The sequence below is a fragment of the Rhinolophus sinicus genome, linkage group LG05, assembly GCF_036562045.2.
Source record: "Rhinolophus sinicus isolate RSC01 linkage group LG05, ASM3656204v1, whole genome shotgun sequence".
In the NCBI taxonomy this organism is placed as follows: domain Eukaryota; kingdom Metazoa; phylum Chordata; class Mammalia; order Chiroptera; family Rhinolophidae; genus Rhinolophus; species Rhinolophus sinicus.
The window spans coordinates 82,608,048-82,630,883 of record NC_133755.1 but is presented as its reverse complement, the minus strand read 5'-3'; the positions used below and the strand labels follow the sequence as shown (position 1 = coordinate 82,630,883).

General features: G+C 44.6%; 1 protein-coding gene across 3 annotated transcripts in view; it reads right to left on the bottom strand.

The window, feature by feature from the left end:
• The window catches only part of ZNF76 (zinc finger protein 76), a 32,593-nt gene that overhangs the window by 8,827 nt on the left and 930 nt on the right, over window positions 1-22,836 (bottom strand). For 2 of the 3 annotated variants that reach the window (XM_019738760.2, XM_019738758.2), the window contains exons 2-4: window positions 5,336-5,497; window positions 495-575; window positions 305-382 (exon numbers count right to left, since the gene is read on the bottom strand). In XM_019738760.2, coding sequence (XP_019594319.1) covers window positions 305-382; window positions 495-575; window positions 5,336-5,408 — 232 coding nt within the window. In that variant the 5' untranslated portion in view covers window positions 5,409-5,497. Of the gene's footprint in view, window positions 1-304; window positions 383-494; window positions 576-5,335; window positions 5,498-15,789; window positions 15,877-22,836 lie in introns of all 3 variants that reach the window. The other variant, XM_019738759.2, reaches the window with a different exon arrangement.

The following is a 22,836-nucleotide window of genomic DNA, read 5'->3' as shown; positions in this document are numbered from 1 at the left end:
AGCTTCTACTCCTGGTCTTGGATGATAGCCTCAGGGCCTATTTCAAGCCCTAAGACTTTCTGGTTGTGCTGAAGCCAACCCGCCATCAAGCCCCGTGGTACTGACCCCGAAGGCCCAGCCTCCTGGGGTAGAAATAGCTGCTCCGGTGGTACGTACCAGGGATGGCACATACTGCTAACGCAGGAGAGCTTGGGGACCACAGCTCCTGTGCCGATGCCCCAACTCCCAGGGTAGGCCACGCCATGCCCCAACCTCTGCCCGCCTGTCCCCCTTCCTTCCCGCCAGTCACGATGACTGACCCCACCTTTGGGTGCGTGGTGTATGTAGGCCATGCTGCCGTCCTCCAGCTGCACAGGCTGTCCATCCTCAAAGGAAAGAGGTTCTGTAACGAGAGCAATACCGGCCTTTGTGTGGAGCTTGGTGTCAGGGAGGGGTCCCTCACTGGGGATGGCCTGGCCTCTCCCCATGAAGCAGAGGTGTCCCGGTGTCCTCACCTTTCTGCACCGTCACTTGGTGAATGTATGCGGTGGTTCCGTCCTCAAGCTGGATCACTTGCCCTTCAAGCAGCTTCTCTCCTGTGGAGGTGGAAATGGGGAAAAGTGGGCCAGGCCCAGAAAAGTGGAGGCCTGCTGAGGCACAGGGCTCATGTCTGCGTGCCTAAGCACAGGCAAGATTCTCCATCTTCCCTCGCTCCCTGCCCCCGCTAGGCCTGGGCCTCAGAGATACAGGGGGTGAAGGCCTCCTGCCATGAGGAACCCTACAGCTCCCAGGAGGAGAAATTCATTTATTATTCTACCCATGTCCAGCAAAGCAGGGACCTTCAGCCTAACAGTAAGTTGCTGAGACTGAACTAAAGGGAGAACAAAGGACGCCTTGAAACCAGGGAAGGCCTCAATGGGTCAAAATTCAGATATGGCTGAAACGAAATCAAATACATTCCCTTGTCTTCCACTGTGACAGAAACCAAGACCTAGACTCTCTGATAAGGCAGTATAGCTTAGTGGTTAGAAACAATGGACTCTGGAACCAGTCCAGGCAACCTGGCTTTGTATTTCAGCTCTGCCTCTTATTAGCTGTGCCTCAGTTTCCTTTTCTTAAAATGAGGATTAAAAATCGCATCTTCTTTTTTTAATAAATTTTATTGGGGAATATTGGAGGACAGTGTGTCTCTCCAGGGCCCATCAGCTCCAAGTCGTCCTTCAATCTAGTTGTGGAGGGCGCAGCTCAGCTCCAAGTCCAGTCACTGTTTTCAATCTTTAGTTGCAGGGGGCGCAGCCCACCATCCCATACAGGAATTGAACCAGCAACCTTGTTGTTGAGAGCTCACACTCTAACCAACTGAGCCATCCGGCTGCCCCCAAATTGTATCTTCTTTATTGGGTTGCTATAAGGGTTAAATGAATTAATGAATATAAAACACTCAGAACAATGCCCAGTATGTGGTCAGCCCTCAGGAAATCAGCGTTTCTCATAATAAGCCCCATCTGCGTATTAGAAGAAACAGAAAGTAAAGCAACAGGGAGCAATGTGCACGTGACTACTATGGTCTTGGTCCACTGTCACTGGTGGGTAATGTTTCCTTCATCGATCACTGACATTTTCATTTCAGTTTTCTAATAAAAAAATTGACTCACCTAAGGCAACAAAATAAGCTCCATAAAAATTAACAAGACTCCAGAGTTCCTAAGAGATTATCCTTCATCTTAGGTCCTTACTAGAAAGCCCTTCTAAGAGCAAAAGGCTCTTAAATTTAGAATTAGAATTAGATAGGCCCCTCCCTGTGTCCACTGAGTTTGAGAGGAGAGAACGGGAAAGGAAGTGAGAAAAGAAGAAAAGTTGACGACAAGCAGTTTATTCATTCTTTCCTTACAACTTTCAGGTTTAGGAACCTGGGCTCTCATTGTGGGGAAAGCACCTGGCAGTTACTTGTGGCCCAGGTCTGCTGACGTCTCTCCCTCAGAGGAATTCCCAAACTTGTCCCCAAGCTGACGGAGTCTTCTTGGGTCAGTAATTAACAGTTCTACAACCCAGCCGAAGGCAGGTAAGGTAGAGACAGAGATAAGAAGTGGGAGAAAACAGCAGTTGAAATGAGGGGAGTGGGACCCGTTCTCTTCCCTCCACCCAGTGAGCTGTAGGCTACTCTGCATGTTCACACTTTATCTGTCCTGGCAGGGGCACCCATACTTGGGGTTTCTGAAAGCATCGGCAGAACTTCTGCTAGCAGAGTGGACACTGATTCAAGGCAGAAAATAAAATGTTGACAGGAATTATTCGAGAAAAAACAATTTTTTTAAATGTAGAGCCATCATGTACTTTTATTTAAACTTCTGTATTTCCAATACAATCCTTGATTTTGAAGTAAATCTCTATTGAACACACTACATATACAGAGTGCCAAAAAAATGTATACACATTTTAAGGAAGGAAAAAACTATTAAAATTGTAATACTCAATATATTCTGATAACAAGATGAACATAAGTCACAACTGACTTCTGCAATTACAAGAGGTGCTCAAAGTGGTTACCATCAGCGTCCAGACACTTCTGATTATGGTGAATTGCTGCTTGAGCAACGTTGACCAAGGTGTCCACTTGTATACATTTTTTTGGCACCCCGGTATTTCACAAATACACATTTAACCTATGTAATTTACATTTTAATTTAAAATATATTTTGAAATGTGTAATACGGTTAAGAAAAAATTTTAACCTAGAATTTCCTCTAACAACCAGGGACACAATGGTGAGGGGGGAGACCCGCTCACTGACATGGCCCTTATGCCTCATTATAGAGAGGGGACCATACGCTCCTGTTCGTTTGAACAGTCCCAGGGCATTTATTTATAGCACACTCTTCCACTCTCAAAAGTGTCAGGTTTGGGGGCTGGCCGGCCCAGTGGCTCAGGGGGTTAGAGCTACATGCTCCTAACTCCGAAGGCTGCTGGTTCGATTCCCACATGGGCCAGTGGGCTCTCAACCCCTAGGTTGTCAGTTCAATTCCTCGAGTCCCGCAAGGGATGGTGGGCTCCGCCCCCTGCAGCTGGTAACGGCAACTGGACCTGGAGCTGAGCTGTGCCCTCCACAACTAAGACTGAAAGGACAACAACTTGAAGCTGAACGGCACCCTCCACAACTAAGATTGAAAGGACAACAACTTGACTTGGAAAAAAGTCCTGGAAGTACACACTGTTCCCCAATAAAGTCCTGTTCCCCTTCCCCAATAAAAAATCTTTAAAAAAGAAAATTGTCAGGTTTGAATGACATGTTTTATACTTACCTATTATAGATAACTCTCATAAAATTTTAGGGCTTCCTGCTGGCTCAGTGGGGCCCAGACAAAGCTGCCTGCTGACAGATGAAAGCGCCTTGGTGAAGAGCTTCAGAGGAGCTCATGAGAGAGAGAGAGAGAGAGAGAGAGAGAGAGAGAGAGAGAGATGCCTTTCGGGACAGTGCAGTTCAGCATCGTGAAGGCTGGCTCTACCCTCAGCAGTGTGGTACCTGGTGTGTGTGTGTGTTTGTGTGTCAGTGAACACTGTAGCACTGTAGAAGAGGCAGAGAACAGAGCCAGGAAGAGTGCTGAGAGAAAGATACAAAGGGGGAGGTGAGAGAGGCAGAGACCCAGATAGAAGAAGGAAAGATATAAGAAAAGAGTGTGGGGGCGGCCGGATGGCTCAGGTGGTTAGAGCGCAAACTCTCAACAAGGTTGCCGGTTCAATTCCCTCATGGGATGGTGGATGGCACCCCCGCACCCCCCAACTAGATTGAAAACGGCAACTGGACTTGGAGCTGAGCTGCGCCCTCCACAACTAGATCGAAGGACAACGACTTGACTTGGAGCTGATGGGTCCTGGGAAACACACACTGGCCCCCAATAAAGTCCTAGAAAAACACACTGTTCACCCTTCCCTAATAAAAATCTCAAAAAAAAAAAAAAAAAAAAGTGTGGCTTTCTCAGGCCAGGTGTGGCCACTTGCTTTTTTTTTATTCATTCAACCACTGATTTGTAGCAGAAGACTGCAGCATGGGAAATAACTGGGTCCATGGAGTAACATGGCCCTATCTACATAGTTCCTACGTCCTTCCATCCCACTGAGATTGCAGCAGAGGAGGAAGACATGTGACGGGAAGTTTGCAAACAGAGGGTTTTCGGGCTTCAAAAGTATTCTGTAAGTTTCATTCTCAAGGAAACTAAGTCAGCCAGACCCACACATTTTAGCAAGAAACTTCTGACAAGAAACCTTTTCAGAAGCACCCCCGCCCCCAATGAAAAGAGCTTATTGATGCGATTAAGGGGCCTCTTTGTCACCATCAGGAAGCAGACAATTTAAAATGAAATCAACAAACAAACTATCAGTAAACTTGGGAACTGAAATGTATCTTGACGATGTGTTGAAATGAGAGGGGGCCATGCTGCAATGACAATGCAGTCATGATGATGACAACCCTCACGGAGTCCAGAAACGGCAAAATAAAGAACAGGTACGAGGGCGGGTGTGACCAGTGCTGCCCAAGGAAGACACACATGCCATCTGGCAAGCCTGAGAACGCTGCGAGAGGGGAGCAGCCTTGGTAAAGGAAAGTGTCCCTGGACTCCTGGCCCTGCCCTGCAGCCAGCACTCTGTTCTAATGCCACACCCTTGATTTTAAGTTCCTCGAGAATCCAAATTTCAGGTAAATCTGAATTTCAGATGCACAGTGAATTTCTTTTTTAGTACTTGGTGTTATTGCTTTAGTATTTTTAGCATTTCATCCCATGTTTATATATGTCTATCCCACGCAGTATTTGGGACAGTTATACTACAAAACTATTCATTGTTTATTTGCAGTTTCAATTGAATTGTGTGCCATGTGTTTTTATTTCTGGTAACACTAGTGGGACTCAGGGACAATCTTGGGTGATCCTCTCTGAACCAAGCAGAGTATCTTGTACATGGCAGGTGCTCAGTAGGTAGTTTGAGTGCTTAAACTTGCTTGAATGAAGATGAACTGTTCCAGAAAGTACGGAGAAACCGGACAGGGAGTATTTGAAAAGCAGGAAGTCATAACCAGCACTGAGTTCATCTATCCCAGAAATAGTTACAGACCACTCGTTACATTAAGGAATTCTGCCTTTCAGAGGTCTTCACTCCTACAGCAGGGCTAATCTGATTTTCTAGCCTGCCCAGATGTCATTTTATTTTAAAGAGTCCCATTTTCATCAATGAGAGATTCTCTTGCAGAGCAAGTTGTGGCGAGCAGGTGGGAGGGCAGGGTCAGGGTGAGACTCTTGGAAGGGGACTCTCCTCTCCAGAGTCTGGGGACAGGCAGGATTCTGAGGTCCCCGCAAATACTCACCTTTGACAGCTTGCTGGACGTAGGCCGTCGTCCCATCACTGAGGGTCACCGTCTGTAGCCCCAAGCTCTCCATGACAAACTGCTGCTCGTGCTTTCAGACATGAAGTTGGCTTCTGGCCAGCACTGAGAGCCACAGCTGAGATTTCCTTCTGGGTCACAAGTCTGAAAAAATGGAGTCTCACATTATGAGTCACACAGCTTCCTCCTGCTCTAAGGACACACAGGGAAACAGTGAATGAGGGCAGACAAGAAGAAAAATAACAATTCTTCAACGTAGAGAACTATGTTGGTTTTTATGAAGAGGGTTCAAAATATACACATTTAAGAGTTCTAAAATTTGGGTACAAAAGAGAAGCCTGCCAGGCCAAATTGGCTGTAAATTAAGATTTTATTGATCAAAACCCACTGTTAAACTCGCCCCCCCTTAGAAGGGAGCCCCGTTGAAGGCAGGCAGCCAATGCTGGTTCTCTGTGCATCCCGACATCTCTCCTGCTTAGATCCATTCATCCACGGCCTTGCTGAGCCTCCTGTGAACACCCCACAGGAATCACACACGGAACGAGTCCCCAACAGAACTGAGAACCCCTGACCCCCACTGTTCCACTTCCACTATCCCCTGTCCCAGGGACGGCATCCCCAGCCACCCAGCATCGGTGGGGTCATCCCTGACTCTTCCTTTTCCCTCACAAGTCTAAGCACACCACCATTTTACACCATACACAGAAATTAACTCAGAATGGATTAAAAACTTGACTGTGAGACCTGAAACCATTAAACTCCTAGAAGAAAACACAGGCAGTAAACTCCTTGACGTGTCTTGGCAATGATTATTTGAATTTGATACAAAAAGCAAAAACCAACAAGTGAGTCTATAGTATACTAAAAAGTTTCTGACAGCAAAGGAATCTATCAATGAAATGAAAAGGCAACCTACCAAATGGGAGAAGAAAACTGCAAATCATATGTCTGATAAAGGGTAATATCCAAAATATATAAAGAACTCATATAACTCAAGCAAAGAAACAAACAGTATGATTAAAAATGGACAGAGGATCTGAACAGACATTTTTCCAAAGAGGACATACAGATGGCCAACAGGCACATGAAAAGATGCTCAACATCACGAGTCATCAGGGAAATGCAAATCAAAACCACAATGAGATGCCACCTCGTATCTGTTAGATGGCCATCATCAAAAAGACAAGAAATAACAACTGTTAGCAACAACGTGGAGAAAAGGGAACCCTTGTGCACTGTTGGTGGGATTGTAAATCGGTGCAGCCACAATGGAAAACAGTTTGGAGGCTCCACAAAAATTAAAAATAGAATTACCGTATGATCCAGCAATTCCACTTCTGGGTTTTTATCCCCCCAAAAATGAAAACACTAACTTGAAAAGGTATATGCATCCCCACGTTCCTTGCAGCACTATTTACAATAGCCAAGATATGGAAACAACTTAAGTGTCTATCAACAGAAGAATAAAGAAAGTATGTTATATATATTACAATGGAATATTATTCAGCCACAGTAAAGAATGAAATCTTGCCACTTGTGACAACCTGGATGGCCCTGAAGGCATTGTGACAACATAGATGGACCTTGAGGGCATTATTCTAAGTGAATTAAGACAGAGCAAGATAAATATCATATGATCTCATTTATATGTGGAATCTGAAAACAAAACAAAAACAAAACGCCAAGCTCATAGACACAGAGAACAGACTGACGAGTGCTAGAGAATGGGGGCCGGGTGTGGGCAAAATGGGTGAGGGGGGCCACAAGGCACCATCCGTTATAAAATAAGCGCTTTGGGGATGTCGTGTACGGCATGGTGACAAGTTAATAATACTATATTTCATATCTGAAAGTCACTGAGAGTAAATCTTAAAAGTTCCCGTCACCAGAAAAAAGATTCTGTAACTGTGTGGTGACGGATGTTAACTAGACTTATCATGGTGATCATTTTGCAATATATACGAGTATCAAATCATTATTGTACACCTGAAAGTAATGTAACACTGTATGTTAATTATACCTCAATTAAAAAAAAGTCTAGGGCCCGCCGGGTGGCTCAGGAGGTTGGAGCTCTGTGATCCTAATGCTGAAGGCTGCCGGTTCGATTCCCACATGGGCCAGTGGGCTCTCAACCACAAGGCTGCCTGTTCGACTCCTCGAGTCCCGCAAGGGATGGTGGGCAGCGCCCCCTGCAACTAAGATTGAACACGGCACCTTGAGCTGAGCTGCCTCCCGGATGGCTCAGTTGGTTGGAGCGCGTCCTCTCAACCACAAGACTGCCAGTTCAATTCCTCAACTCCTGCAAGGGATGGTGGGCTGTGCCCCCTGCAACTAACAACAGGCAACTGGACCGGAAGCTGAGCTGCACCCTCCACAACTAAGACTGAAAGGACAACTTGACTTGGAAAAAATCCTGGAAGTACACACTGTTCCCTAATAAAGTCCTGTTCCCCTTCCCCAACAAAATCTTAAAAAAAAAAACAAAAAAAGTCTAGGTACCTATTTCAGGTGAGTATCAGCAACCACTCACCTCTTGACTACTGAAGAGTCAGAGTCTCCTAACCTTTTGTCCTCAAATACACTCTCGCCTGTTTCCTATTCACTTTGCAATATTGTGACTTTAAAAAAAGTATGAACCTGAATCTCCCACTTTCTTGGTTAAAACTCTTCCGTGGCTTCCTATGCCCTTAGAATCCACCTTGCAGGCAAGGCTGGGGCCCCTCGTAAGTCCGTCGCCCCGGCACTCCCTCTTCCTAGCGCTCACACCCCTGGATCACCTACTTCAGAACTTACCACCACCTCTGTACCATCTGTTGCCTACAAGGGCACTGGGCTGCAGTCTGATTTGTTTCACTGGGGGCTCTCCACAAACCCTTGCAGGGTTCCCACGTACATGCAGGGAAACAGTGGAGTGTCCTGCTGGCAGGACTTCCTCTGCGTCTGTCGTGGCTGGCGTGGAGCCTACACTTGTGAAGCCTCTGCTCTAGGCTCAGCAGTTAAGATTCTCTCTGCCACCCACCCAAATAACTCTCCTGGACTTGGACTCTGGACTGGCCACGTGATGCTCACTACCTGCCCGCTGATCTGTTTGATCGGTGCTGCCCAAACTGTTTTCATGTCACGGCACCCAGAGAAAAGGGTATTTGTATGCCACACTGTGGATGTTACCGCTTGATGCCAGAAGCAACACCATCTGGGGCTTTGGCAGCACCAAGGGCTGAGCGGATCAGTAGCTTATGGTAACTCTAGCCCACGTGTGACACACTGGCTGGGATGCTCTACCCTAGACTTGGCATCTCCACTAGAATCATTCATTCATTCTGTCCGTAAATGTTCACTGAATAGACTAAGCTCTGGGACAGCGATACCACTAACACTAGGAGTGAACTCTGCTACAGAGCTGTGTACTAGGCATTTTACACATAGTGACTCATTTAATCCTCACAACGGTCCTATAATTAAATACTATTATTATCTTAACTTCACAGTTGAGGAAATCGAAGCCCAAGACATTATTAACTTGCTTAGCTGCATATTAAGTGTGTACAGCTAATAAGCGGAAGAGGAGGATTTGAGCCCAGGCCATCTGGCTCCAGAGTATGCTCTACTATGCTGCCTACCCTGTTTCCCCGAAAATAAGACCTACCCAGACCATCAGCTCTAATGCGTCTTTTGGAGCAAAAATTAATATAAGACCTGGTCTTATTTTGATATAAGACTGGGTATAATACTGGGTATAATATAATACAATACTGGGTCTTATATTAATTTTTGCTCCAAAAGACGCATTAGAGCTGATGCTCCGGCTAGGTCTTATTTTCGGGGAAACACAGTAGTACAGAGGTGTTTCGCCGGGGGTTTATGAACCCTGCAGCCACCTGAAAAGAGTGTGAGCTTGAGCATTTTTCTGAAGAGGGGGGAGTCCAAGACAGTCATCAGAGTCTTCCAGGGATTAAAAGCAAGGTCTAGGTAGGAATTCTGACATCTGACCCATCTTCTCTGGTCTACTAGGACCGGGGCAGTGACCCGAACCTGGCCCAGAGCCCTGATAAGGCCCACACGGTCCAATCTCATAATAGCTCTGGTCCCGGCCTCTCAGTCTGCTCTGTGACTCTCAACTTTCATCTCTTTTATCACAGAGAGAAATTCTTTTGGTAACCTGTTTTTGTGTAACAGCATTGTGTCAGAAATAAAGAAACACATGAGACCTAGATCTGAAAACAAAGCCAACTGTAGGTTGAAAAGGATTACACAATGGCCTCAAATCTTTATGTCTGAGCCCTATGGCAGCTGCAGCAATGGCTGGTTTAATTTAATTCATCTGTACTCTACTGGGACTTTCTGAGGAAAATCCGTCGTGTAGTTAAGAACATAGGCTCAGGAGTCACAATCCAGGCTCCCAATCCTGGGTTCTAATCCAGCCTCTACCTCTTTGAAGCTGTGTACTCTTGGGCAAGTAACTGAACCTCTCTGGGCCTCAGGTGCCACTTCTAAAAAATGGGGATAACAGTGACACCTTCCTCAGGTTGCTGTAAAGATTAAGTGAAGTCATGTATGTCAGTATTTAGCACAGTGCTGTTGGCATATATATGGGAAGTACTCTAGAAACACTGGCTCTGAGGAGGAGTGATGGAAGGGAAATGCCTTTGAAGCAATGGATGTTTCTAAAACATAGCCACGAGTAGTGGCAACAGTCCTGGACTAGACGTCTGCAGAAGTGGCTTCTAATCTTGATTCTACATCCTGTGACAGCCACCTAACCTATAATTGACACACTGGCTCAGAGGACCCTAAAATCCTTTCCATTGCTCATGCTAATTATGTTTATCACATTTATAGCCCTTAATATGTGCCAGCCACTGTTAAAAGCACTTTACCTACCTTAACTCTTTTAATCTTAAAAATAATCCTATGAGGAAGTAGGTACATTATCCCCATTTTACAGATGAGGTGACTGAGGTTTAGAGGTGGAGTAGTTTGTCCAAGTTCCCATAGCTAGTAAGCATTGAAGCCAGGATTCAAAGCCAGGCGGGCTGGCCCTGTACCTCTCAATATCTAGTGTATTTCCTCCTTCTGCTAATCCACTGTGACACAATGTCAGCACTCAAACCACTCAAATATTGGTTGTTTAACATTCATCTCAACCACTGCAACTTAAACCCAGTCCTTTCTGAGCTGACCACAATGGAAAGAGGGAATAGCTGGTAGCCACATTTCCTAAAATAAAATGCTTCTTAGACTCAAAGAAAACAAATCTCTACTCCTTTACACGGTCTCATGTCCAGGCCAAATATTCAATTTCCCTCCTTAAGTCTCATAGTATAAGCCTTTAAAACAGTCCACTGTCGCTCTCTAACCTCTCCTGATCTCTTCAGCTGCCTTCCAACAGAGCCTGACTGTGGGTGGTGCTTCGTGGCTGCCAGGCCTGAACAAGTGTCCGATTGCCACTTTTCTCCCTTTCTTTCATCAAACGATGGTTTTCTCTGAATCTTCCTGAGCCAGTACTAAACTAACAACAGTGAAACTGGCAGAGGCAGGGAGAGGCTTGTCCCTGCCTCAGGATGGCTGTGTTTGAGCAGTTCCTGCCTGCACTTGACATTTTAGATTCCTAACTCCAGGGGCCCTCTGAGAAAGGCAGAGGGGGAGCAGGGGCAGCTGCTCTGTTTTCTCCATGGAGGGTATAAGGTTTAGCAGCTCCCCAATGACCTGAGCTGCATATAGGGGAGAGACAGACTGGGGGTGGGTGGATAAGAGTCATGACAAAAGGGGGGGGATGAAAAGGGAGCGCTCCTGACTCTCCCAGAACTAGCAACTAGTCCACTTTCCGTTTGTTGCACGTTTAAATGAACTTAACCTATTGTTAGCTCTGATGCTGGAAATAGCTCTAAGGCTTCATAATACACAACTGTGTTTCCTAATGTAAAAACATAACTTATAATTATTGGGGAGAGGTAACATTTAGAAAAACTTTTTAGATGCTTTGGATATTTAGGTCTCTCTGTGACACAAAATGTGCTTAAACTGCCTCCTCAAAGCAGAAAAATCAGGGAAACATGAAAGATGGGAAACGAAAGAGTAGCCATGTAGTTGTGTTTCTCCACTTTGTCACGGTCCAGATCTAATCTGATCCACACCCAAGCTGGGGTTCTCCTTGACTACAGGCACCTGTTCACTATTCCATCATTTTCTGCCAACCAAACTCCCTGGACATTTGGAAGAAGGCTTTCTGTTCTCTGTCTCAGCCAGCCTGGAAGGCTGTATTTGGAAGTCGGGGGAAAAAAAAAAAAGAAAAAGAAAGAAAGAAAAAAAAAAGGAAGGAAGGAAGGAAGGAAGGAAGGAAGGAAGGAAGGAAGGAAGGAAGGAAGAAAGAAAATAAAACATTTGCTTGGAAAGAGAAGAATGTTCAACTTTGGAAGAAAATATGACTTAATTTTCACTCATTGGGAAATACAGAAAACTACTCAGAGGACAAAGTGGCATCAGGATGGGAGGGATGAAAGCTAAGAGCGTCAAGTGGCAAATCAGAACCAGATTTGGCAGAGCTGTAGTAAAAATGATTCAGTATTTGTTATTACAGAAAAATACTTCAATGTACACACAAAAACAGTGAAACAGGCTTGATTCTGTGGGTTTCCAAACACTAAAGAGAAAACAGGAAATTAATAGCAGAAACTTGCACTAACATACTCGCATTTAAAACATCAGCTAAACATCTCTTTCCAAAAGGCACACTGATGTTAAAAGCAAATTACTTTTTGTACGGTTCTGATTTTGCTACTACAATTTTTTAGATTTAAATTAGTCACAGAAAAAGGAGCAATTAAGCAACGTGAATTATTTTCAATTTCAAAAGGGCAGTGAAAATACAGACCCCTTTACTGCAGAAGAATTAATTTAAACTGAAACAATAACTTAAAAATCTAATTTTTAGCCATATGTTTAAGTGAATTTTAACACCTTAGTTTGTAAACACCCAATCATGGCTGAATTTCAAACCCACCTTTTGTCCATGAAAAAAAAGTCCAGAATAAACACATTTTGGGAGGGTTATCCTAAGGATTTGCTTCACACCAACAAGCAAATTAGTACTGATATGATGAAGTTACAGCTGAACTGTTTCTGGATTTCAGCTTGGGTCCCACTGGCTTACGAAGGGCTATTAGAAAATGAACAGTTCCATCAGCACCAGGAGGGACTGGACATCACATTTAGAAACATCACCCTGGGACAAAAGGGCTAATTTAACGTCATCAAAGTGAATCAACATCCAGATCTCAACCAGGAAGAGGAGGCTTTTGAAGCAAAAAATAAATAAATAAATAAATAAATAAATAAAGTCAAAAGAAGAGTTGGTTTTAGAAAAAAACATTAGGGAAAAATATTAAAGAAAATAAGCTATATTAAAAACACATGTAACTGAACTGTACACTTAGAAATGGTTAAGATGGTAAATTTTATATTATGTGTATTTTGCCACAATTTAAAAAAATTGGGTGAAAAAATACATGCAGAAACATACAAACCTCTAAGAATAGCAAATTTCCACTGGACAAATAAGGCTACAATATGAATTCAAAAGCAAAAAAAACACTAACAGTAAATAAACAATATAAGAAAAGGTTCATTATCATTAGTAATTAAAGAACAAGAAAGAATAATCATAATATTATACTTATCAAATCACCAAAAATCAAAGTAAAAATATTAACATCCAATAGACAATGAGATACAACTAAACACCTATCAGAATAACCAAACTCAAAAACACTGACAACACCAAATGCCGGCAAGTATGTGGAGGAACAGGAACTTTCATTCATTGCTGCTGGGAATGCAAAACGATACAGCAAAATGGTACTTTGGAAGACAGTTTGGCAGTTTCTTACAAAGTTAAACATACTCTAGTTACTAAATGATCCAAAAATCCTATGCCTACGTATTTACCCAAACGAGTTGAAAACTTATGTTTGCAGAAGCTTTAATTCATAACTGCCCAAAATGGGAAGCAACCAAGATGATCTTCAATAAACAAACTCTGGTATATCTATACAATGGAATATTATTCAGCAATAAAAAAATGAGCTATTAAGTCATGAAAAGACATGGAGGAAACTTAGATGCATTTTGCTAAGAAGCCAATCTGAAAAGGCTACGTATAGTATGAGTTCAACCATGTGACATTCTGGAAAAGGCAAAAAACTAGAGAGAAAGTACAAAGATTAGTGGTTGCCAGGGGTACAGGGAGAGGGGAGGAGGGATGAATAGGTGGAGCACAGGGCATTTTTAGGGCAGTGAAACTATTCTGTATGATACGGTGATAGTGGATACCTGACACAACGCACTTATCAAATGTATAACACAGTGACCCGTAATGTAAACTACGGAGTTTAGTTAATAATGCATCAATACTGGTTCACGATTGTAGCAAATACACACCAATGCAAAATGTTAACATAGGTATACCGCATTTTATAATATTGTGCTTTGCAGATATTACATTTTTTTACAAATTGAAGGTTTGTGGCAACTTACTGAGTGAACACTAACATGAGTTTGGAAGAAGTTGATTCTAATATCATGGATGACTTTGAGGGGTTCAAGACTTTGGTGGATATACTGAAGATGTGGTGGAAATGGGAAGAGAACTATAATTAGAAGTAGAGCCTGGGGGCGGCCAGATGGCTCAGTTTGTTAGAGCGCGAGCTCTTAACAAGGTCACCGGCTGGATTCCCACATGGGCCCGTGAGCTGCGCCCTCTACAGCTAAGATTGTGAACAACAGCTCTCCCTGGAGCTGGGCTGCTGTGAGAAGCCAGAGGTCAGCGTGAGCTGCCAGCAGCAGGAGCTGCCGTGGGCGGCCGACCGATGACCGGGAGCACAAGGCTCTTAACACCAGCATGGGCCAGGGAGCTGTGTCCTACACAACTAGACTGAGAAACAACGGCTGGAACCAGAGTCGTGGGGGGGAGGGGGTGTGGAAAGGGAAAAAACAAATTGCAGAAACCACAATTACTTTTGCACCAACCTAGTATCAAACAGCATCGCATGCTACAAATTATTCATGAAAGGAGGAGTCCATCGATGCTGCAAACTTCCCTGTTGTCTTATTTTAAGAAGTTGCCAGTCACCCCACCCACCTTCAAGCACCCACCACCCTGCTCAGTCAGCAGCCATCAACATCGAGGCAAGACCTTCCCCAGCAAACAGGACGACTTGCGAAGGCTCAGATAATGGTTAGCATTTTTCAGCAGTAAAGGTTATAGAACTGTTTTTTAAGACATAATGCTATTGCCCACTTAATAGACTAGTGTAGTGTAAACATAACTTTCATGTGCACTGGGAAACCAAAACATTTGTGACTCACTTTATTGTGATATTTGCTTTATTGCGGTGGTCGGTGGTCTGGAACCGAACCTGAAATATCTCTGAGGTGTGCCTGTAATAGGGGGAAACTGGGAACAGCGGGTAGGGGGAAGTCTATGGGAATACTCTGTACTTTGTCCAATTTTCTGTAAACCTAAAACTGCTCTAAGATATAAAGTCTATTATTAATAATAATAATAAAATTCAGCTATCGATGTTGGCAAGGCCAGGAAGCAGGCCCGAGAGTGCATGGCTGACAGCACGAGAGACTGCTCCAGGCTCTCAAGAGAACAGTCAGTCAGTGCTTACCCCACTGGGAAAGGCTCAGGACGTAAGATCGAAGAACCTCGTCTTCATAATTCATCCCACAAAAAGAAGGCACAGAAAACAAGAGCTACTTGCACAGGGATACTTGTTTAAATGTTTTAGACAAGAACCATGAATGAAGACCATCCGGGTTACTGGAGGAAGGTTAACCAATTGGGACGAGGGCAGAAGAGGCCAAAAAGAAATGAACAGTTGTGCTGAAAGGAAGAGATATAATCTTTTAAAAAATAAAGTCGCTGAAATGAAGAGATATTAGCATTAAGCTGAGAGGTAGTTCTCCAGTGGGCACGAAGCCTGGTGGCCAGCACCCACCCTCTAGGGTTTTCCTTTCTTCTCCCCACAGCTTTCCTATCCTCCTATGTCCTACAAAGAAAGAGATCTATTCCTCCTCTAATTCACGCCACTCTTAAGTACTGAGGTAGGGAATTTCTTCCTCTAGGATTTATCTTCCTCTCTTATAATCACCAGAGGTCAAGCTACCTCTTTTGGATATATTTTAAATGCAATATTCTTCAAACTGGGCTGTGCCGCATTGTGTGTCCTGTGGGACAGAATGTCATGTGGCGCCCCATGATTCAGTATTCTACCTTGATCTCTAGGTAATCTGTATATTCTTAACTCAAAGCAATGTCCATGATGCTGTGGGGAGACAGGCACAGTTTCACACTGTTCACGGGAGTATACACTGGGACAAGTTCTATGTGGAGTAATTTTGAAAGAATCTATCAAAATTACCAATGTACATACCATCCGACCCAGCAATTTCATGTCTAGTGTACAGGTAGACGTACATGTGTGAAACATGGCACATATCCAAGGTTATTCATGGCACCCCTGTATGTAATAATAGCAAAAAATTAGAACTAGCATAAATGTCTATCAATATAGAACTTGCATACTATGTAGACATAAATAAATAAGGAAGCTCCTTACATACTGATGTGGAAAACTCTCCAAAATATATTAAATAACAATGGCAAGGCATAAAACAGTGCCTTTTGTATGCTGCCATGGCATTAAAAAAAAAAAATCTGTGTAAAGACAATTAAGAAATTACTAACCAGCGCTGCCTGGGGAAGGTTACTGAATGACTAGGGCAAAGAGATGGAAGGGTGACTTTTCACTTGTATCTTTATACTTAAAAAAATGTAGGCCTTGTGAATGTATTACCTGTGTAAAATAAATAAAAATGAATGAATAAAAGAAGCCTGCTCTGCACTCCATTCGTTGGCTACAGGAATATCTACGAAGCTGTGGCCGTGAGACATGGCTACTCCAGTGCTGACGGAACAGATTCCATGATGTCTGCAGCAAAACCACATCGGAAAACTTAGCTTTCCAATTCATGAATGCCATTCTGGAGTATCATATGGAAAGCTGATCAAACTGAGCATGAAGCAACAGCAAATCTACACAGGACCCGACGACATGCTGGCTGTAACTCGTGTGTCCCCAGCCTGGTCAGGGGTGTGGGTCCGGCTGCAGTGTCGGCTAAGCAGGGGCTGCCCTTTTCTTTCACTGTTTCTAGGGCCTCGGGCTACTACTTCCTAGCTTCGGAGGCCCCCAGACAGAGAGGACAGCTCTGGTTTTAGGTACCACTGCCACGCGCCCCACACCTAAGCCTCAGGCAAGTTCTATAATCTCAAGGAGCCCCCAGTTCCTCGGTTCTTATCTTCACTGCTTGGTTCTCATACTTTATCAACATCCTAAAGCAGCAGGGTTAACAAACGAAGAGCTCTGCAGTGAGAAACACCAGCTAGCTAAGAAGTTATCTCTGGGCTTCTCGGAGACAATCTTTCACTGAGGGCAAGCTTGGGGTGTTAGCCCGGAAGCAGCAGAAGCACCCTAACTCCCAGCTGTGCCGTCTACCATGCTGTAAGGATTGGAATGTCGCGTCCAGCATCACAGATCTGTCTGACTGTGAGCTGAGAGTGGGGTGCCTGCACTCCTACCAGCAAAACGAAAGCTCACAGCGTTTGTGAGGCCCTCCTCGAGTGCACTGTCCCATTTCAATACCTTTATTGACAGCAGCCAGGGCAAGAGGAATCTGAGGTTTTGTCAGGAGCTTAAGGCCACTGGTTAATGACAATGGCTTCAGCTGCACTTGGATTTGTATCTCAGTTACTCTCCTTACAATATAAACACGGACATCTAAATGACACAAGGGTAAACGCTGCAGGGTGATGGTGCTTCCAGATACAGTGAGAAGATGACTCTGCTAAGTGCTCACCTTAAACTTAACTCTTGGGGGGAAATAACACACTCCTATTTTCTGTTCATACTGTTCATAATTTAAGTTCCTGGAGAGCATGCATTTCAGCTTAACCAGCGCCCGCCCAACAAAGAATGCGCCCACAGATACTAAATGAATAACACTATTAGGTCACATAGCTAGCTGAGTTCTTTAGCTCAAATTTGAATCCTAAACCAGCTCCATTTATTGTGAACTAAACCTACTGAAACTCCTGAGACTCGATTTGAAACCTTTCGCTTACTAAGAACAATGAGTCCTTAGATCAGTTCCCAGCAGAGGGGTAAATGCTGAAGGAAAGAATGAAGGAGGGAAGGTGGCCCCCCACCCAGCTCTTCCCCAGCCCCAGCCAGGTGAGCACCTTTTCCTCACTTGGAATCCCGCCTGGCCTCATCGCCCGCATGCACGTTCGCTGTTTCCTCCTAGACCCAGGGCAGGAAGGCGGTTTCCCTGGTTACTGTCACACCAGACCTACCCCAGGTGGCTTGTCTGTAGGGGTCCGCGAAGGCATGGACACGTCTTCTGGATGCACAGAATCCTGTCTAGCCTAGTGCCCAGCACGTGGCAGGCATTTACTGAGTATTATTTTAGCGACCGAGAAAGAGAGAGGGAGGGAGGGAGGGAGGGAGGGATCTGACCACCAATGTTGCTACCTTGTGTAGAGCTCAGCCGTTTCCAAAAGGCTCTCAGATATACAGATATACACGTATTATCTTCTTTACTCTAAGCACCTTTTCATCAGCTGTCACAATGGGAGGGGCTGACAGCTCATTTTTAGTCCAAAGCAATCATTTCGCAGATAAAGATATAGAGGCCAGAGTTGACAGAGGGGTCTCAAAGCATCACACAGCTACATGGTGGAAGAGCTAGGCCTCACACCTGAGCCGCCAGCGTTTTTCCCACCATATTCCTTTGTCTCTTGCCCAGTAATAGTAACAGCGTTCTTTAGGTTCCCTGGACACCAGAAATTCAGTCATGTCTAACGGAGTTGTAAATCCAGCTACTTACTCAATATCGCCATAACTAAAAAACATCTCAAACTTGACATATTCCAAAGTGAATTCCCTATCGCCGCTTCTCACAACGCGCCCCTCCTCCAGGCTCCATGATTTTAGTAAATGGGAACTCCATCCTTGAGTTGTTCAGACCAAAAATGAGGGAGCCATCCTCAACTTGTCTATGTCTCTCAAATGCCACATCCAATCCATCAGAAAATCCTGTTGGGTCTTCCTTCAAAATATATCCAGAATCCAACCACTTCTCACTCTTCCACTGCTTTACTTGGGGTACAAGCCACCAACGTTTTTTGCCTGGACCATTGCAGTAGCCTCCTAACCAGTTTCCCTTCTTCCACTCTTGGCCCCTACATTCTCAACATAGCAGCCAGAATGATCCTTTATGTCACTTCATGTCACTTCTCTGCCTAGAACCCTCCAAAGGCACCCATCTCACAATTCACAGTAAATCCAGTGGCCTATAAGGCCCAACACAATCTGCCACTAACCCATTCCCACATCTCTTGCTGTTCCCCACTCACCCCACTGCAGCCATACTGGTCGACATCTCATGTTTCTCAAATACGTGCGGTGCGCTCCTGCCTCAGGAGCTGTGCGCCTGCTGTTCCCACGGACTGGAACACACTTCCACCACGTATTCGCTCAGCTCACCCCTTAATTTTATTCAGGTCTTTGCTCAGATGTTACCTTTTCAGTGAGAACTTCCTTGACCACCCAATTTAAAATTTAATACCCTGACTTCTGATACTATTTCCCTTTTCTGCTTAATTTTCTTAATATATACTTTTCTTGCTTATTAGCTTATTGTATGCCTTTCCCTCCTCACTCAAATCCTGGAACTTTGTTTTATTCACTGTTCTACCCCCAGGTACTAGAAAAGTACCTGGCCTTTCACAGATATTCACCAGACATTCGTGGAATGGATGGAATGAACACCCATACTTCTAAGCTCTCCCAGGAATCTAAAGGCTTTAGGTCAGAAGGAGACGCTAGTTGAATTCTGGTTTCTCTCTTACCTCCCCCACTGCCTCCCTTCCTCTCAGGTCCAGCCATTTATCACCAGAAACCACACCTTGGCTCAGAAGCAGGGCAGGACCAGAGCCATGGGTGCCTGTTGCCAGGGCATTCCAATTCCTAGGCCACCAAGCACAGAATTCTGCAGGCTAGCATCCTGATACCTCACAAACAGAAGAGGTCAAAGACAGGATAGGGCTAAATATACTAACCTAGATCATAGTACTGACTCAGTAACTTTGAGGTGTTTTCTGAGGAACGGTGCTAAACTAGCACTTGTTCATCTAGCTGTCCTTTTTGTAAAATAAACTTTCATTATGGATTTCAAGCACACATAAAAGTAAAAAGAATAGTAGAAGGAACCCCATGAACCTATTACCCAACTTCATTTCTCCAATTTGGTTTCCTCTATTCTCTATCTCTGCAACCCCCACTAAATATTTCATCCAGCTGTTTTCTTGAGAACCGGTCTAGATGACACACTCTGGCCTTGTAACCACAGTACACTAGCAACTATGTCAACCAATCTCTCTAGTCTTAACCAGAAATACAGTAAAAATAAGCACGTATACCATTCCCCCACTGGAGCAATGACTAAAAAAAGAAGTGTCTAAAGTCCAGACTGTTAAAATCAAGGGACTTGCCCACTGTCACGTTTGGAGGGATTTGGGGAGGAGGCTGTTGTGGCTACGAAATGAATGCAGACGCGGGCTGTTTTCACTTGTTTGTACTGATGCAACATTTCTGAACGAGTGCATTCAATCCACTAAGTATTTACTGACTACCTGCTAAATACGAAGGACAGGATTCAGATGGCAGAAGGTAAAGAAAACCCAGTCTCTGTATTCAAGGAAATTACAGTGGGGGTGGGGGAAAAGAATACAAAAATAAAGAATACAAGATACAAGGCAGAATATATTTTGTGCCCTAAGAAAGATTAAACAAGCCTAAGGCAAAAATTCTTAAAAAAAAAAAAAAAAAATCAACCCACAGAATTTGTAGACCCCAGGATTGACCCCTGCCTTATCTCTAGTTTTGCCCTCTAGTATATTTATTGCTGTCGAGTCAATCAGTACATTTATAGGAGACCTGGGAATTTGGTGACCCACAGAACAGACCTTTGGATGTGGATCTTTAATGTCACATTTTGCTACTCACCATCCAGTCTTCCGGTGGGAGGGGATAGGAAAGTCCTCCCAGGGCTTGGAAAACAATGGGGCTAATTCAATGCAGGCACAAGCTGACACTCTAAGCATTCTACCCTGAGGGCATATACAGCAGGCAGTTTCATAAACAGGACAGGATCGTGGGAGTTGGTCAAGGAGACAAGGCCAGATTGATTCAGAGGAATTTCCAAGGTCTCTCTCCTTGCTGCCTAAAGGAGTGTGAATTTGGTGATCTAGCATCAGAAGTTCCCAGAGAAGAACGCAGTTCTGTGGGTCAGAGACCAAGGAGGTTGTACTGGACGGCACTGTGTGTGAGGAAGGAGAGCGGAAGGAGGGGCAGGGTCACTCACAGGGGCAAGGTGGCCCTGGAGTCAGATGTACCTGACAGTGGAAGAAGGGCAGAGGAGGGATGGGAGGGAGGTTTACATTATAATCAACGCTATCAAGACTGGTGAGGTGAGGATGGCTGGGAGAAAAATAAGAGGAAGGAAGAAGGCATTGTGAGTAGAGACAGGGATATAGGGAGAGGGAAAAGGTGAAAGATGATTCTAGTTCGAAAAGGACGTCACTGATGAAAAGGAGGAAAACGCCATGAGATCTGAGAGGCACGATATTGGAGAGGGTAGAAAGAGGAGGATCTTAGAAAGCGAGGTGTAAAGGTTATGCTGGATGGGTTCACGCTGGGATGGAAGGGGCTCATTTTACTGAAGATGGGCGAAGGAGGTCACTAGATGATAGGCTAATTAGAGGAAGGGTTTGGGTTACAAGGTGTGGCTGAGAATTGTACAAGGGAGGCAGACAGAACACTGAGAAGAGATTGAAAAATAGGAAGAGATCGTATGAGGAACAACCACTGAGTTAGAGGGTTTTAGAGTTTATGAATTCCTGGGGTAAGGAACTTAACAGGATGAGAGGATTAGGGGGAAAGTGCCAGTGAGGTGGGAGACACCTTAGGGTAGTGAGACAATCTGGGCACTGGGAGCTCCAGAGACTCAAGATGAGACGGTATCAGGACAAAGGATCAGGAGAGAGAGGTATTAAGGTGCAGGGGTTCGGGCACGTGGGGTCAAAAGAACAATGGATTGAGGAAGTCACCAAGGCATGGGGCAAAGGGTTGTAGAAACCTTGGGGGTTACTGACTGAGTTGATGTTAGGCTTAGGAATTATTTGAAAATAAGAAACCAAGGGTTGACAGTTGCCTGGAAAACTAGTTAGGTTTGGGGGCAAGAGAAGGAATGGGGCAAGTGGGTTTTGAAGACTGTGGGTTCAAATCCCAGCTATGCTACGTATCTGTGTTTTAGGTTCTTCATTTAAAATCAAACCAAAACAAACAAAAATGGGAAATGGTCGTGGATATAATAACCACCTCTTGGGGTGGTGGAAAGGTAAAGTTAATTTATAAATGCAAAGCTTGGCCCACAGTAGGTCGTGGGCAGTTATGTCCCAATCATTATTGAGAAAGATATCGGTAAAGAAGCAGAGAAGGGAGGAGACCATACAATACAGAGACAAGAGGATGGGAATTCGAAGAGCTGAGTGGTAGAAAGATAATGCAAGGTATGGGCCCAGTGTTCAGTTGTTGAATTCCTAGCACTCAAGACAGAGTAAGACCCACAGGAGCATCTCAGCTTATACTTCAGGGCTCCCATGGGCTAGGCAAGGTGCCAAGTGCTTTGCATGCATTATCTCAGGCACTACTATTATCCTCCCTTAGCAGAGATGGAGATGGAGGGTTCTGACAGGCTAAAGGGTAGGCCTGAGGTGCCACAGCTGAAGGGCCAGAGTCACACTAGAACTCAGATCTCTTATCACATCAACTCCCAGAGCTGAAGCACTTTGCTATCCTGCTTGGCAAACATGTTAACTGACAGGGCCTGCTCAAGGCAAATGGGTATGGACTAGGAAGAGTGCAGAGGGTCATGGGAGTGAGGGACTACGGTTCATGAAGCAAGCGGACCCTGGGTTGAGGTTACAAGAGTCAACTTCTAGGGAGGGGCACAAAAATAACTGCAAATAAATATTATCTTGTCTGAGAACTGCATATTTTCACAGCTGGAAGTCAGCTCTGAGATTGTTTAAACCAACCTTATCACAATACAGATGAGAAACGGAGGACCAAGAGTGAGGCAAGGGATTTCTCCCAGGTTCCCAAAGCACAACCATGGCAAAGCTGGGGACTTGAACGTGGGACTAGACAGAATCCAGAATTCTCTGATGCCTCCAACTCTTACTTCATCTCCGTGTCTTCCTGGGCCCCAGCTTGGTGCTGGGGCACTTTTAAGTCATGTGCTGACTGACACTGGGGGACTGGTAGTGCAGTGGGATGTCAGAGGGGGGGATTTTAGGA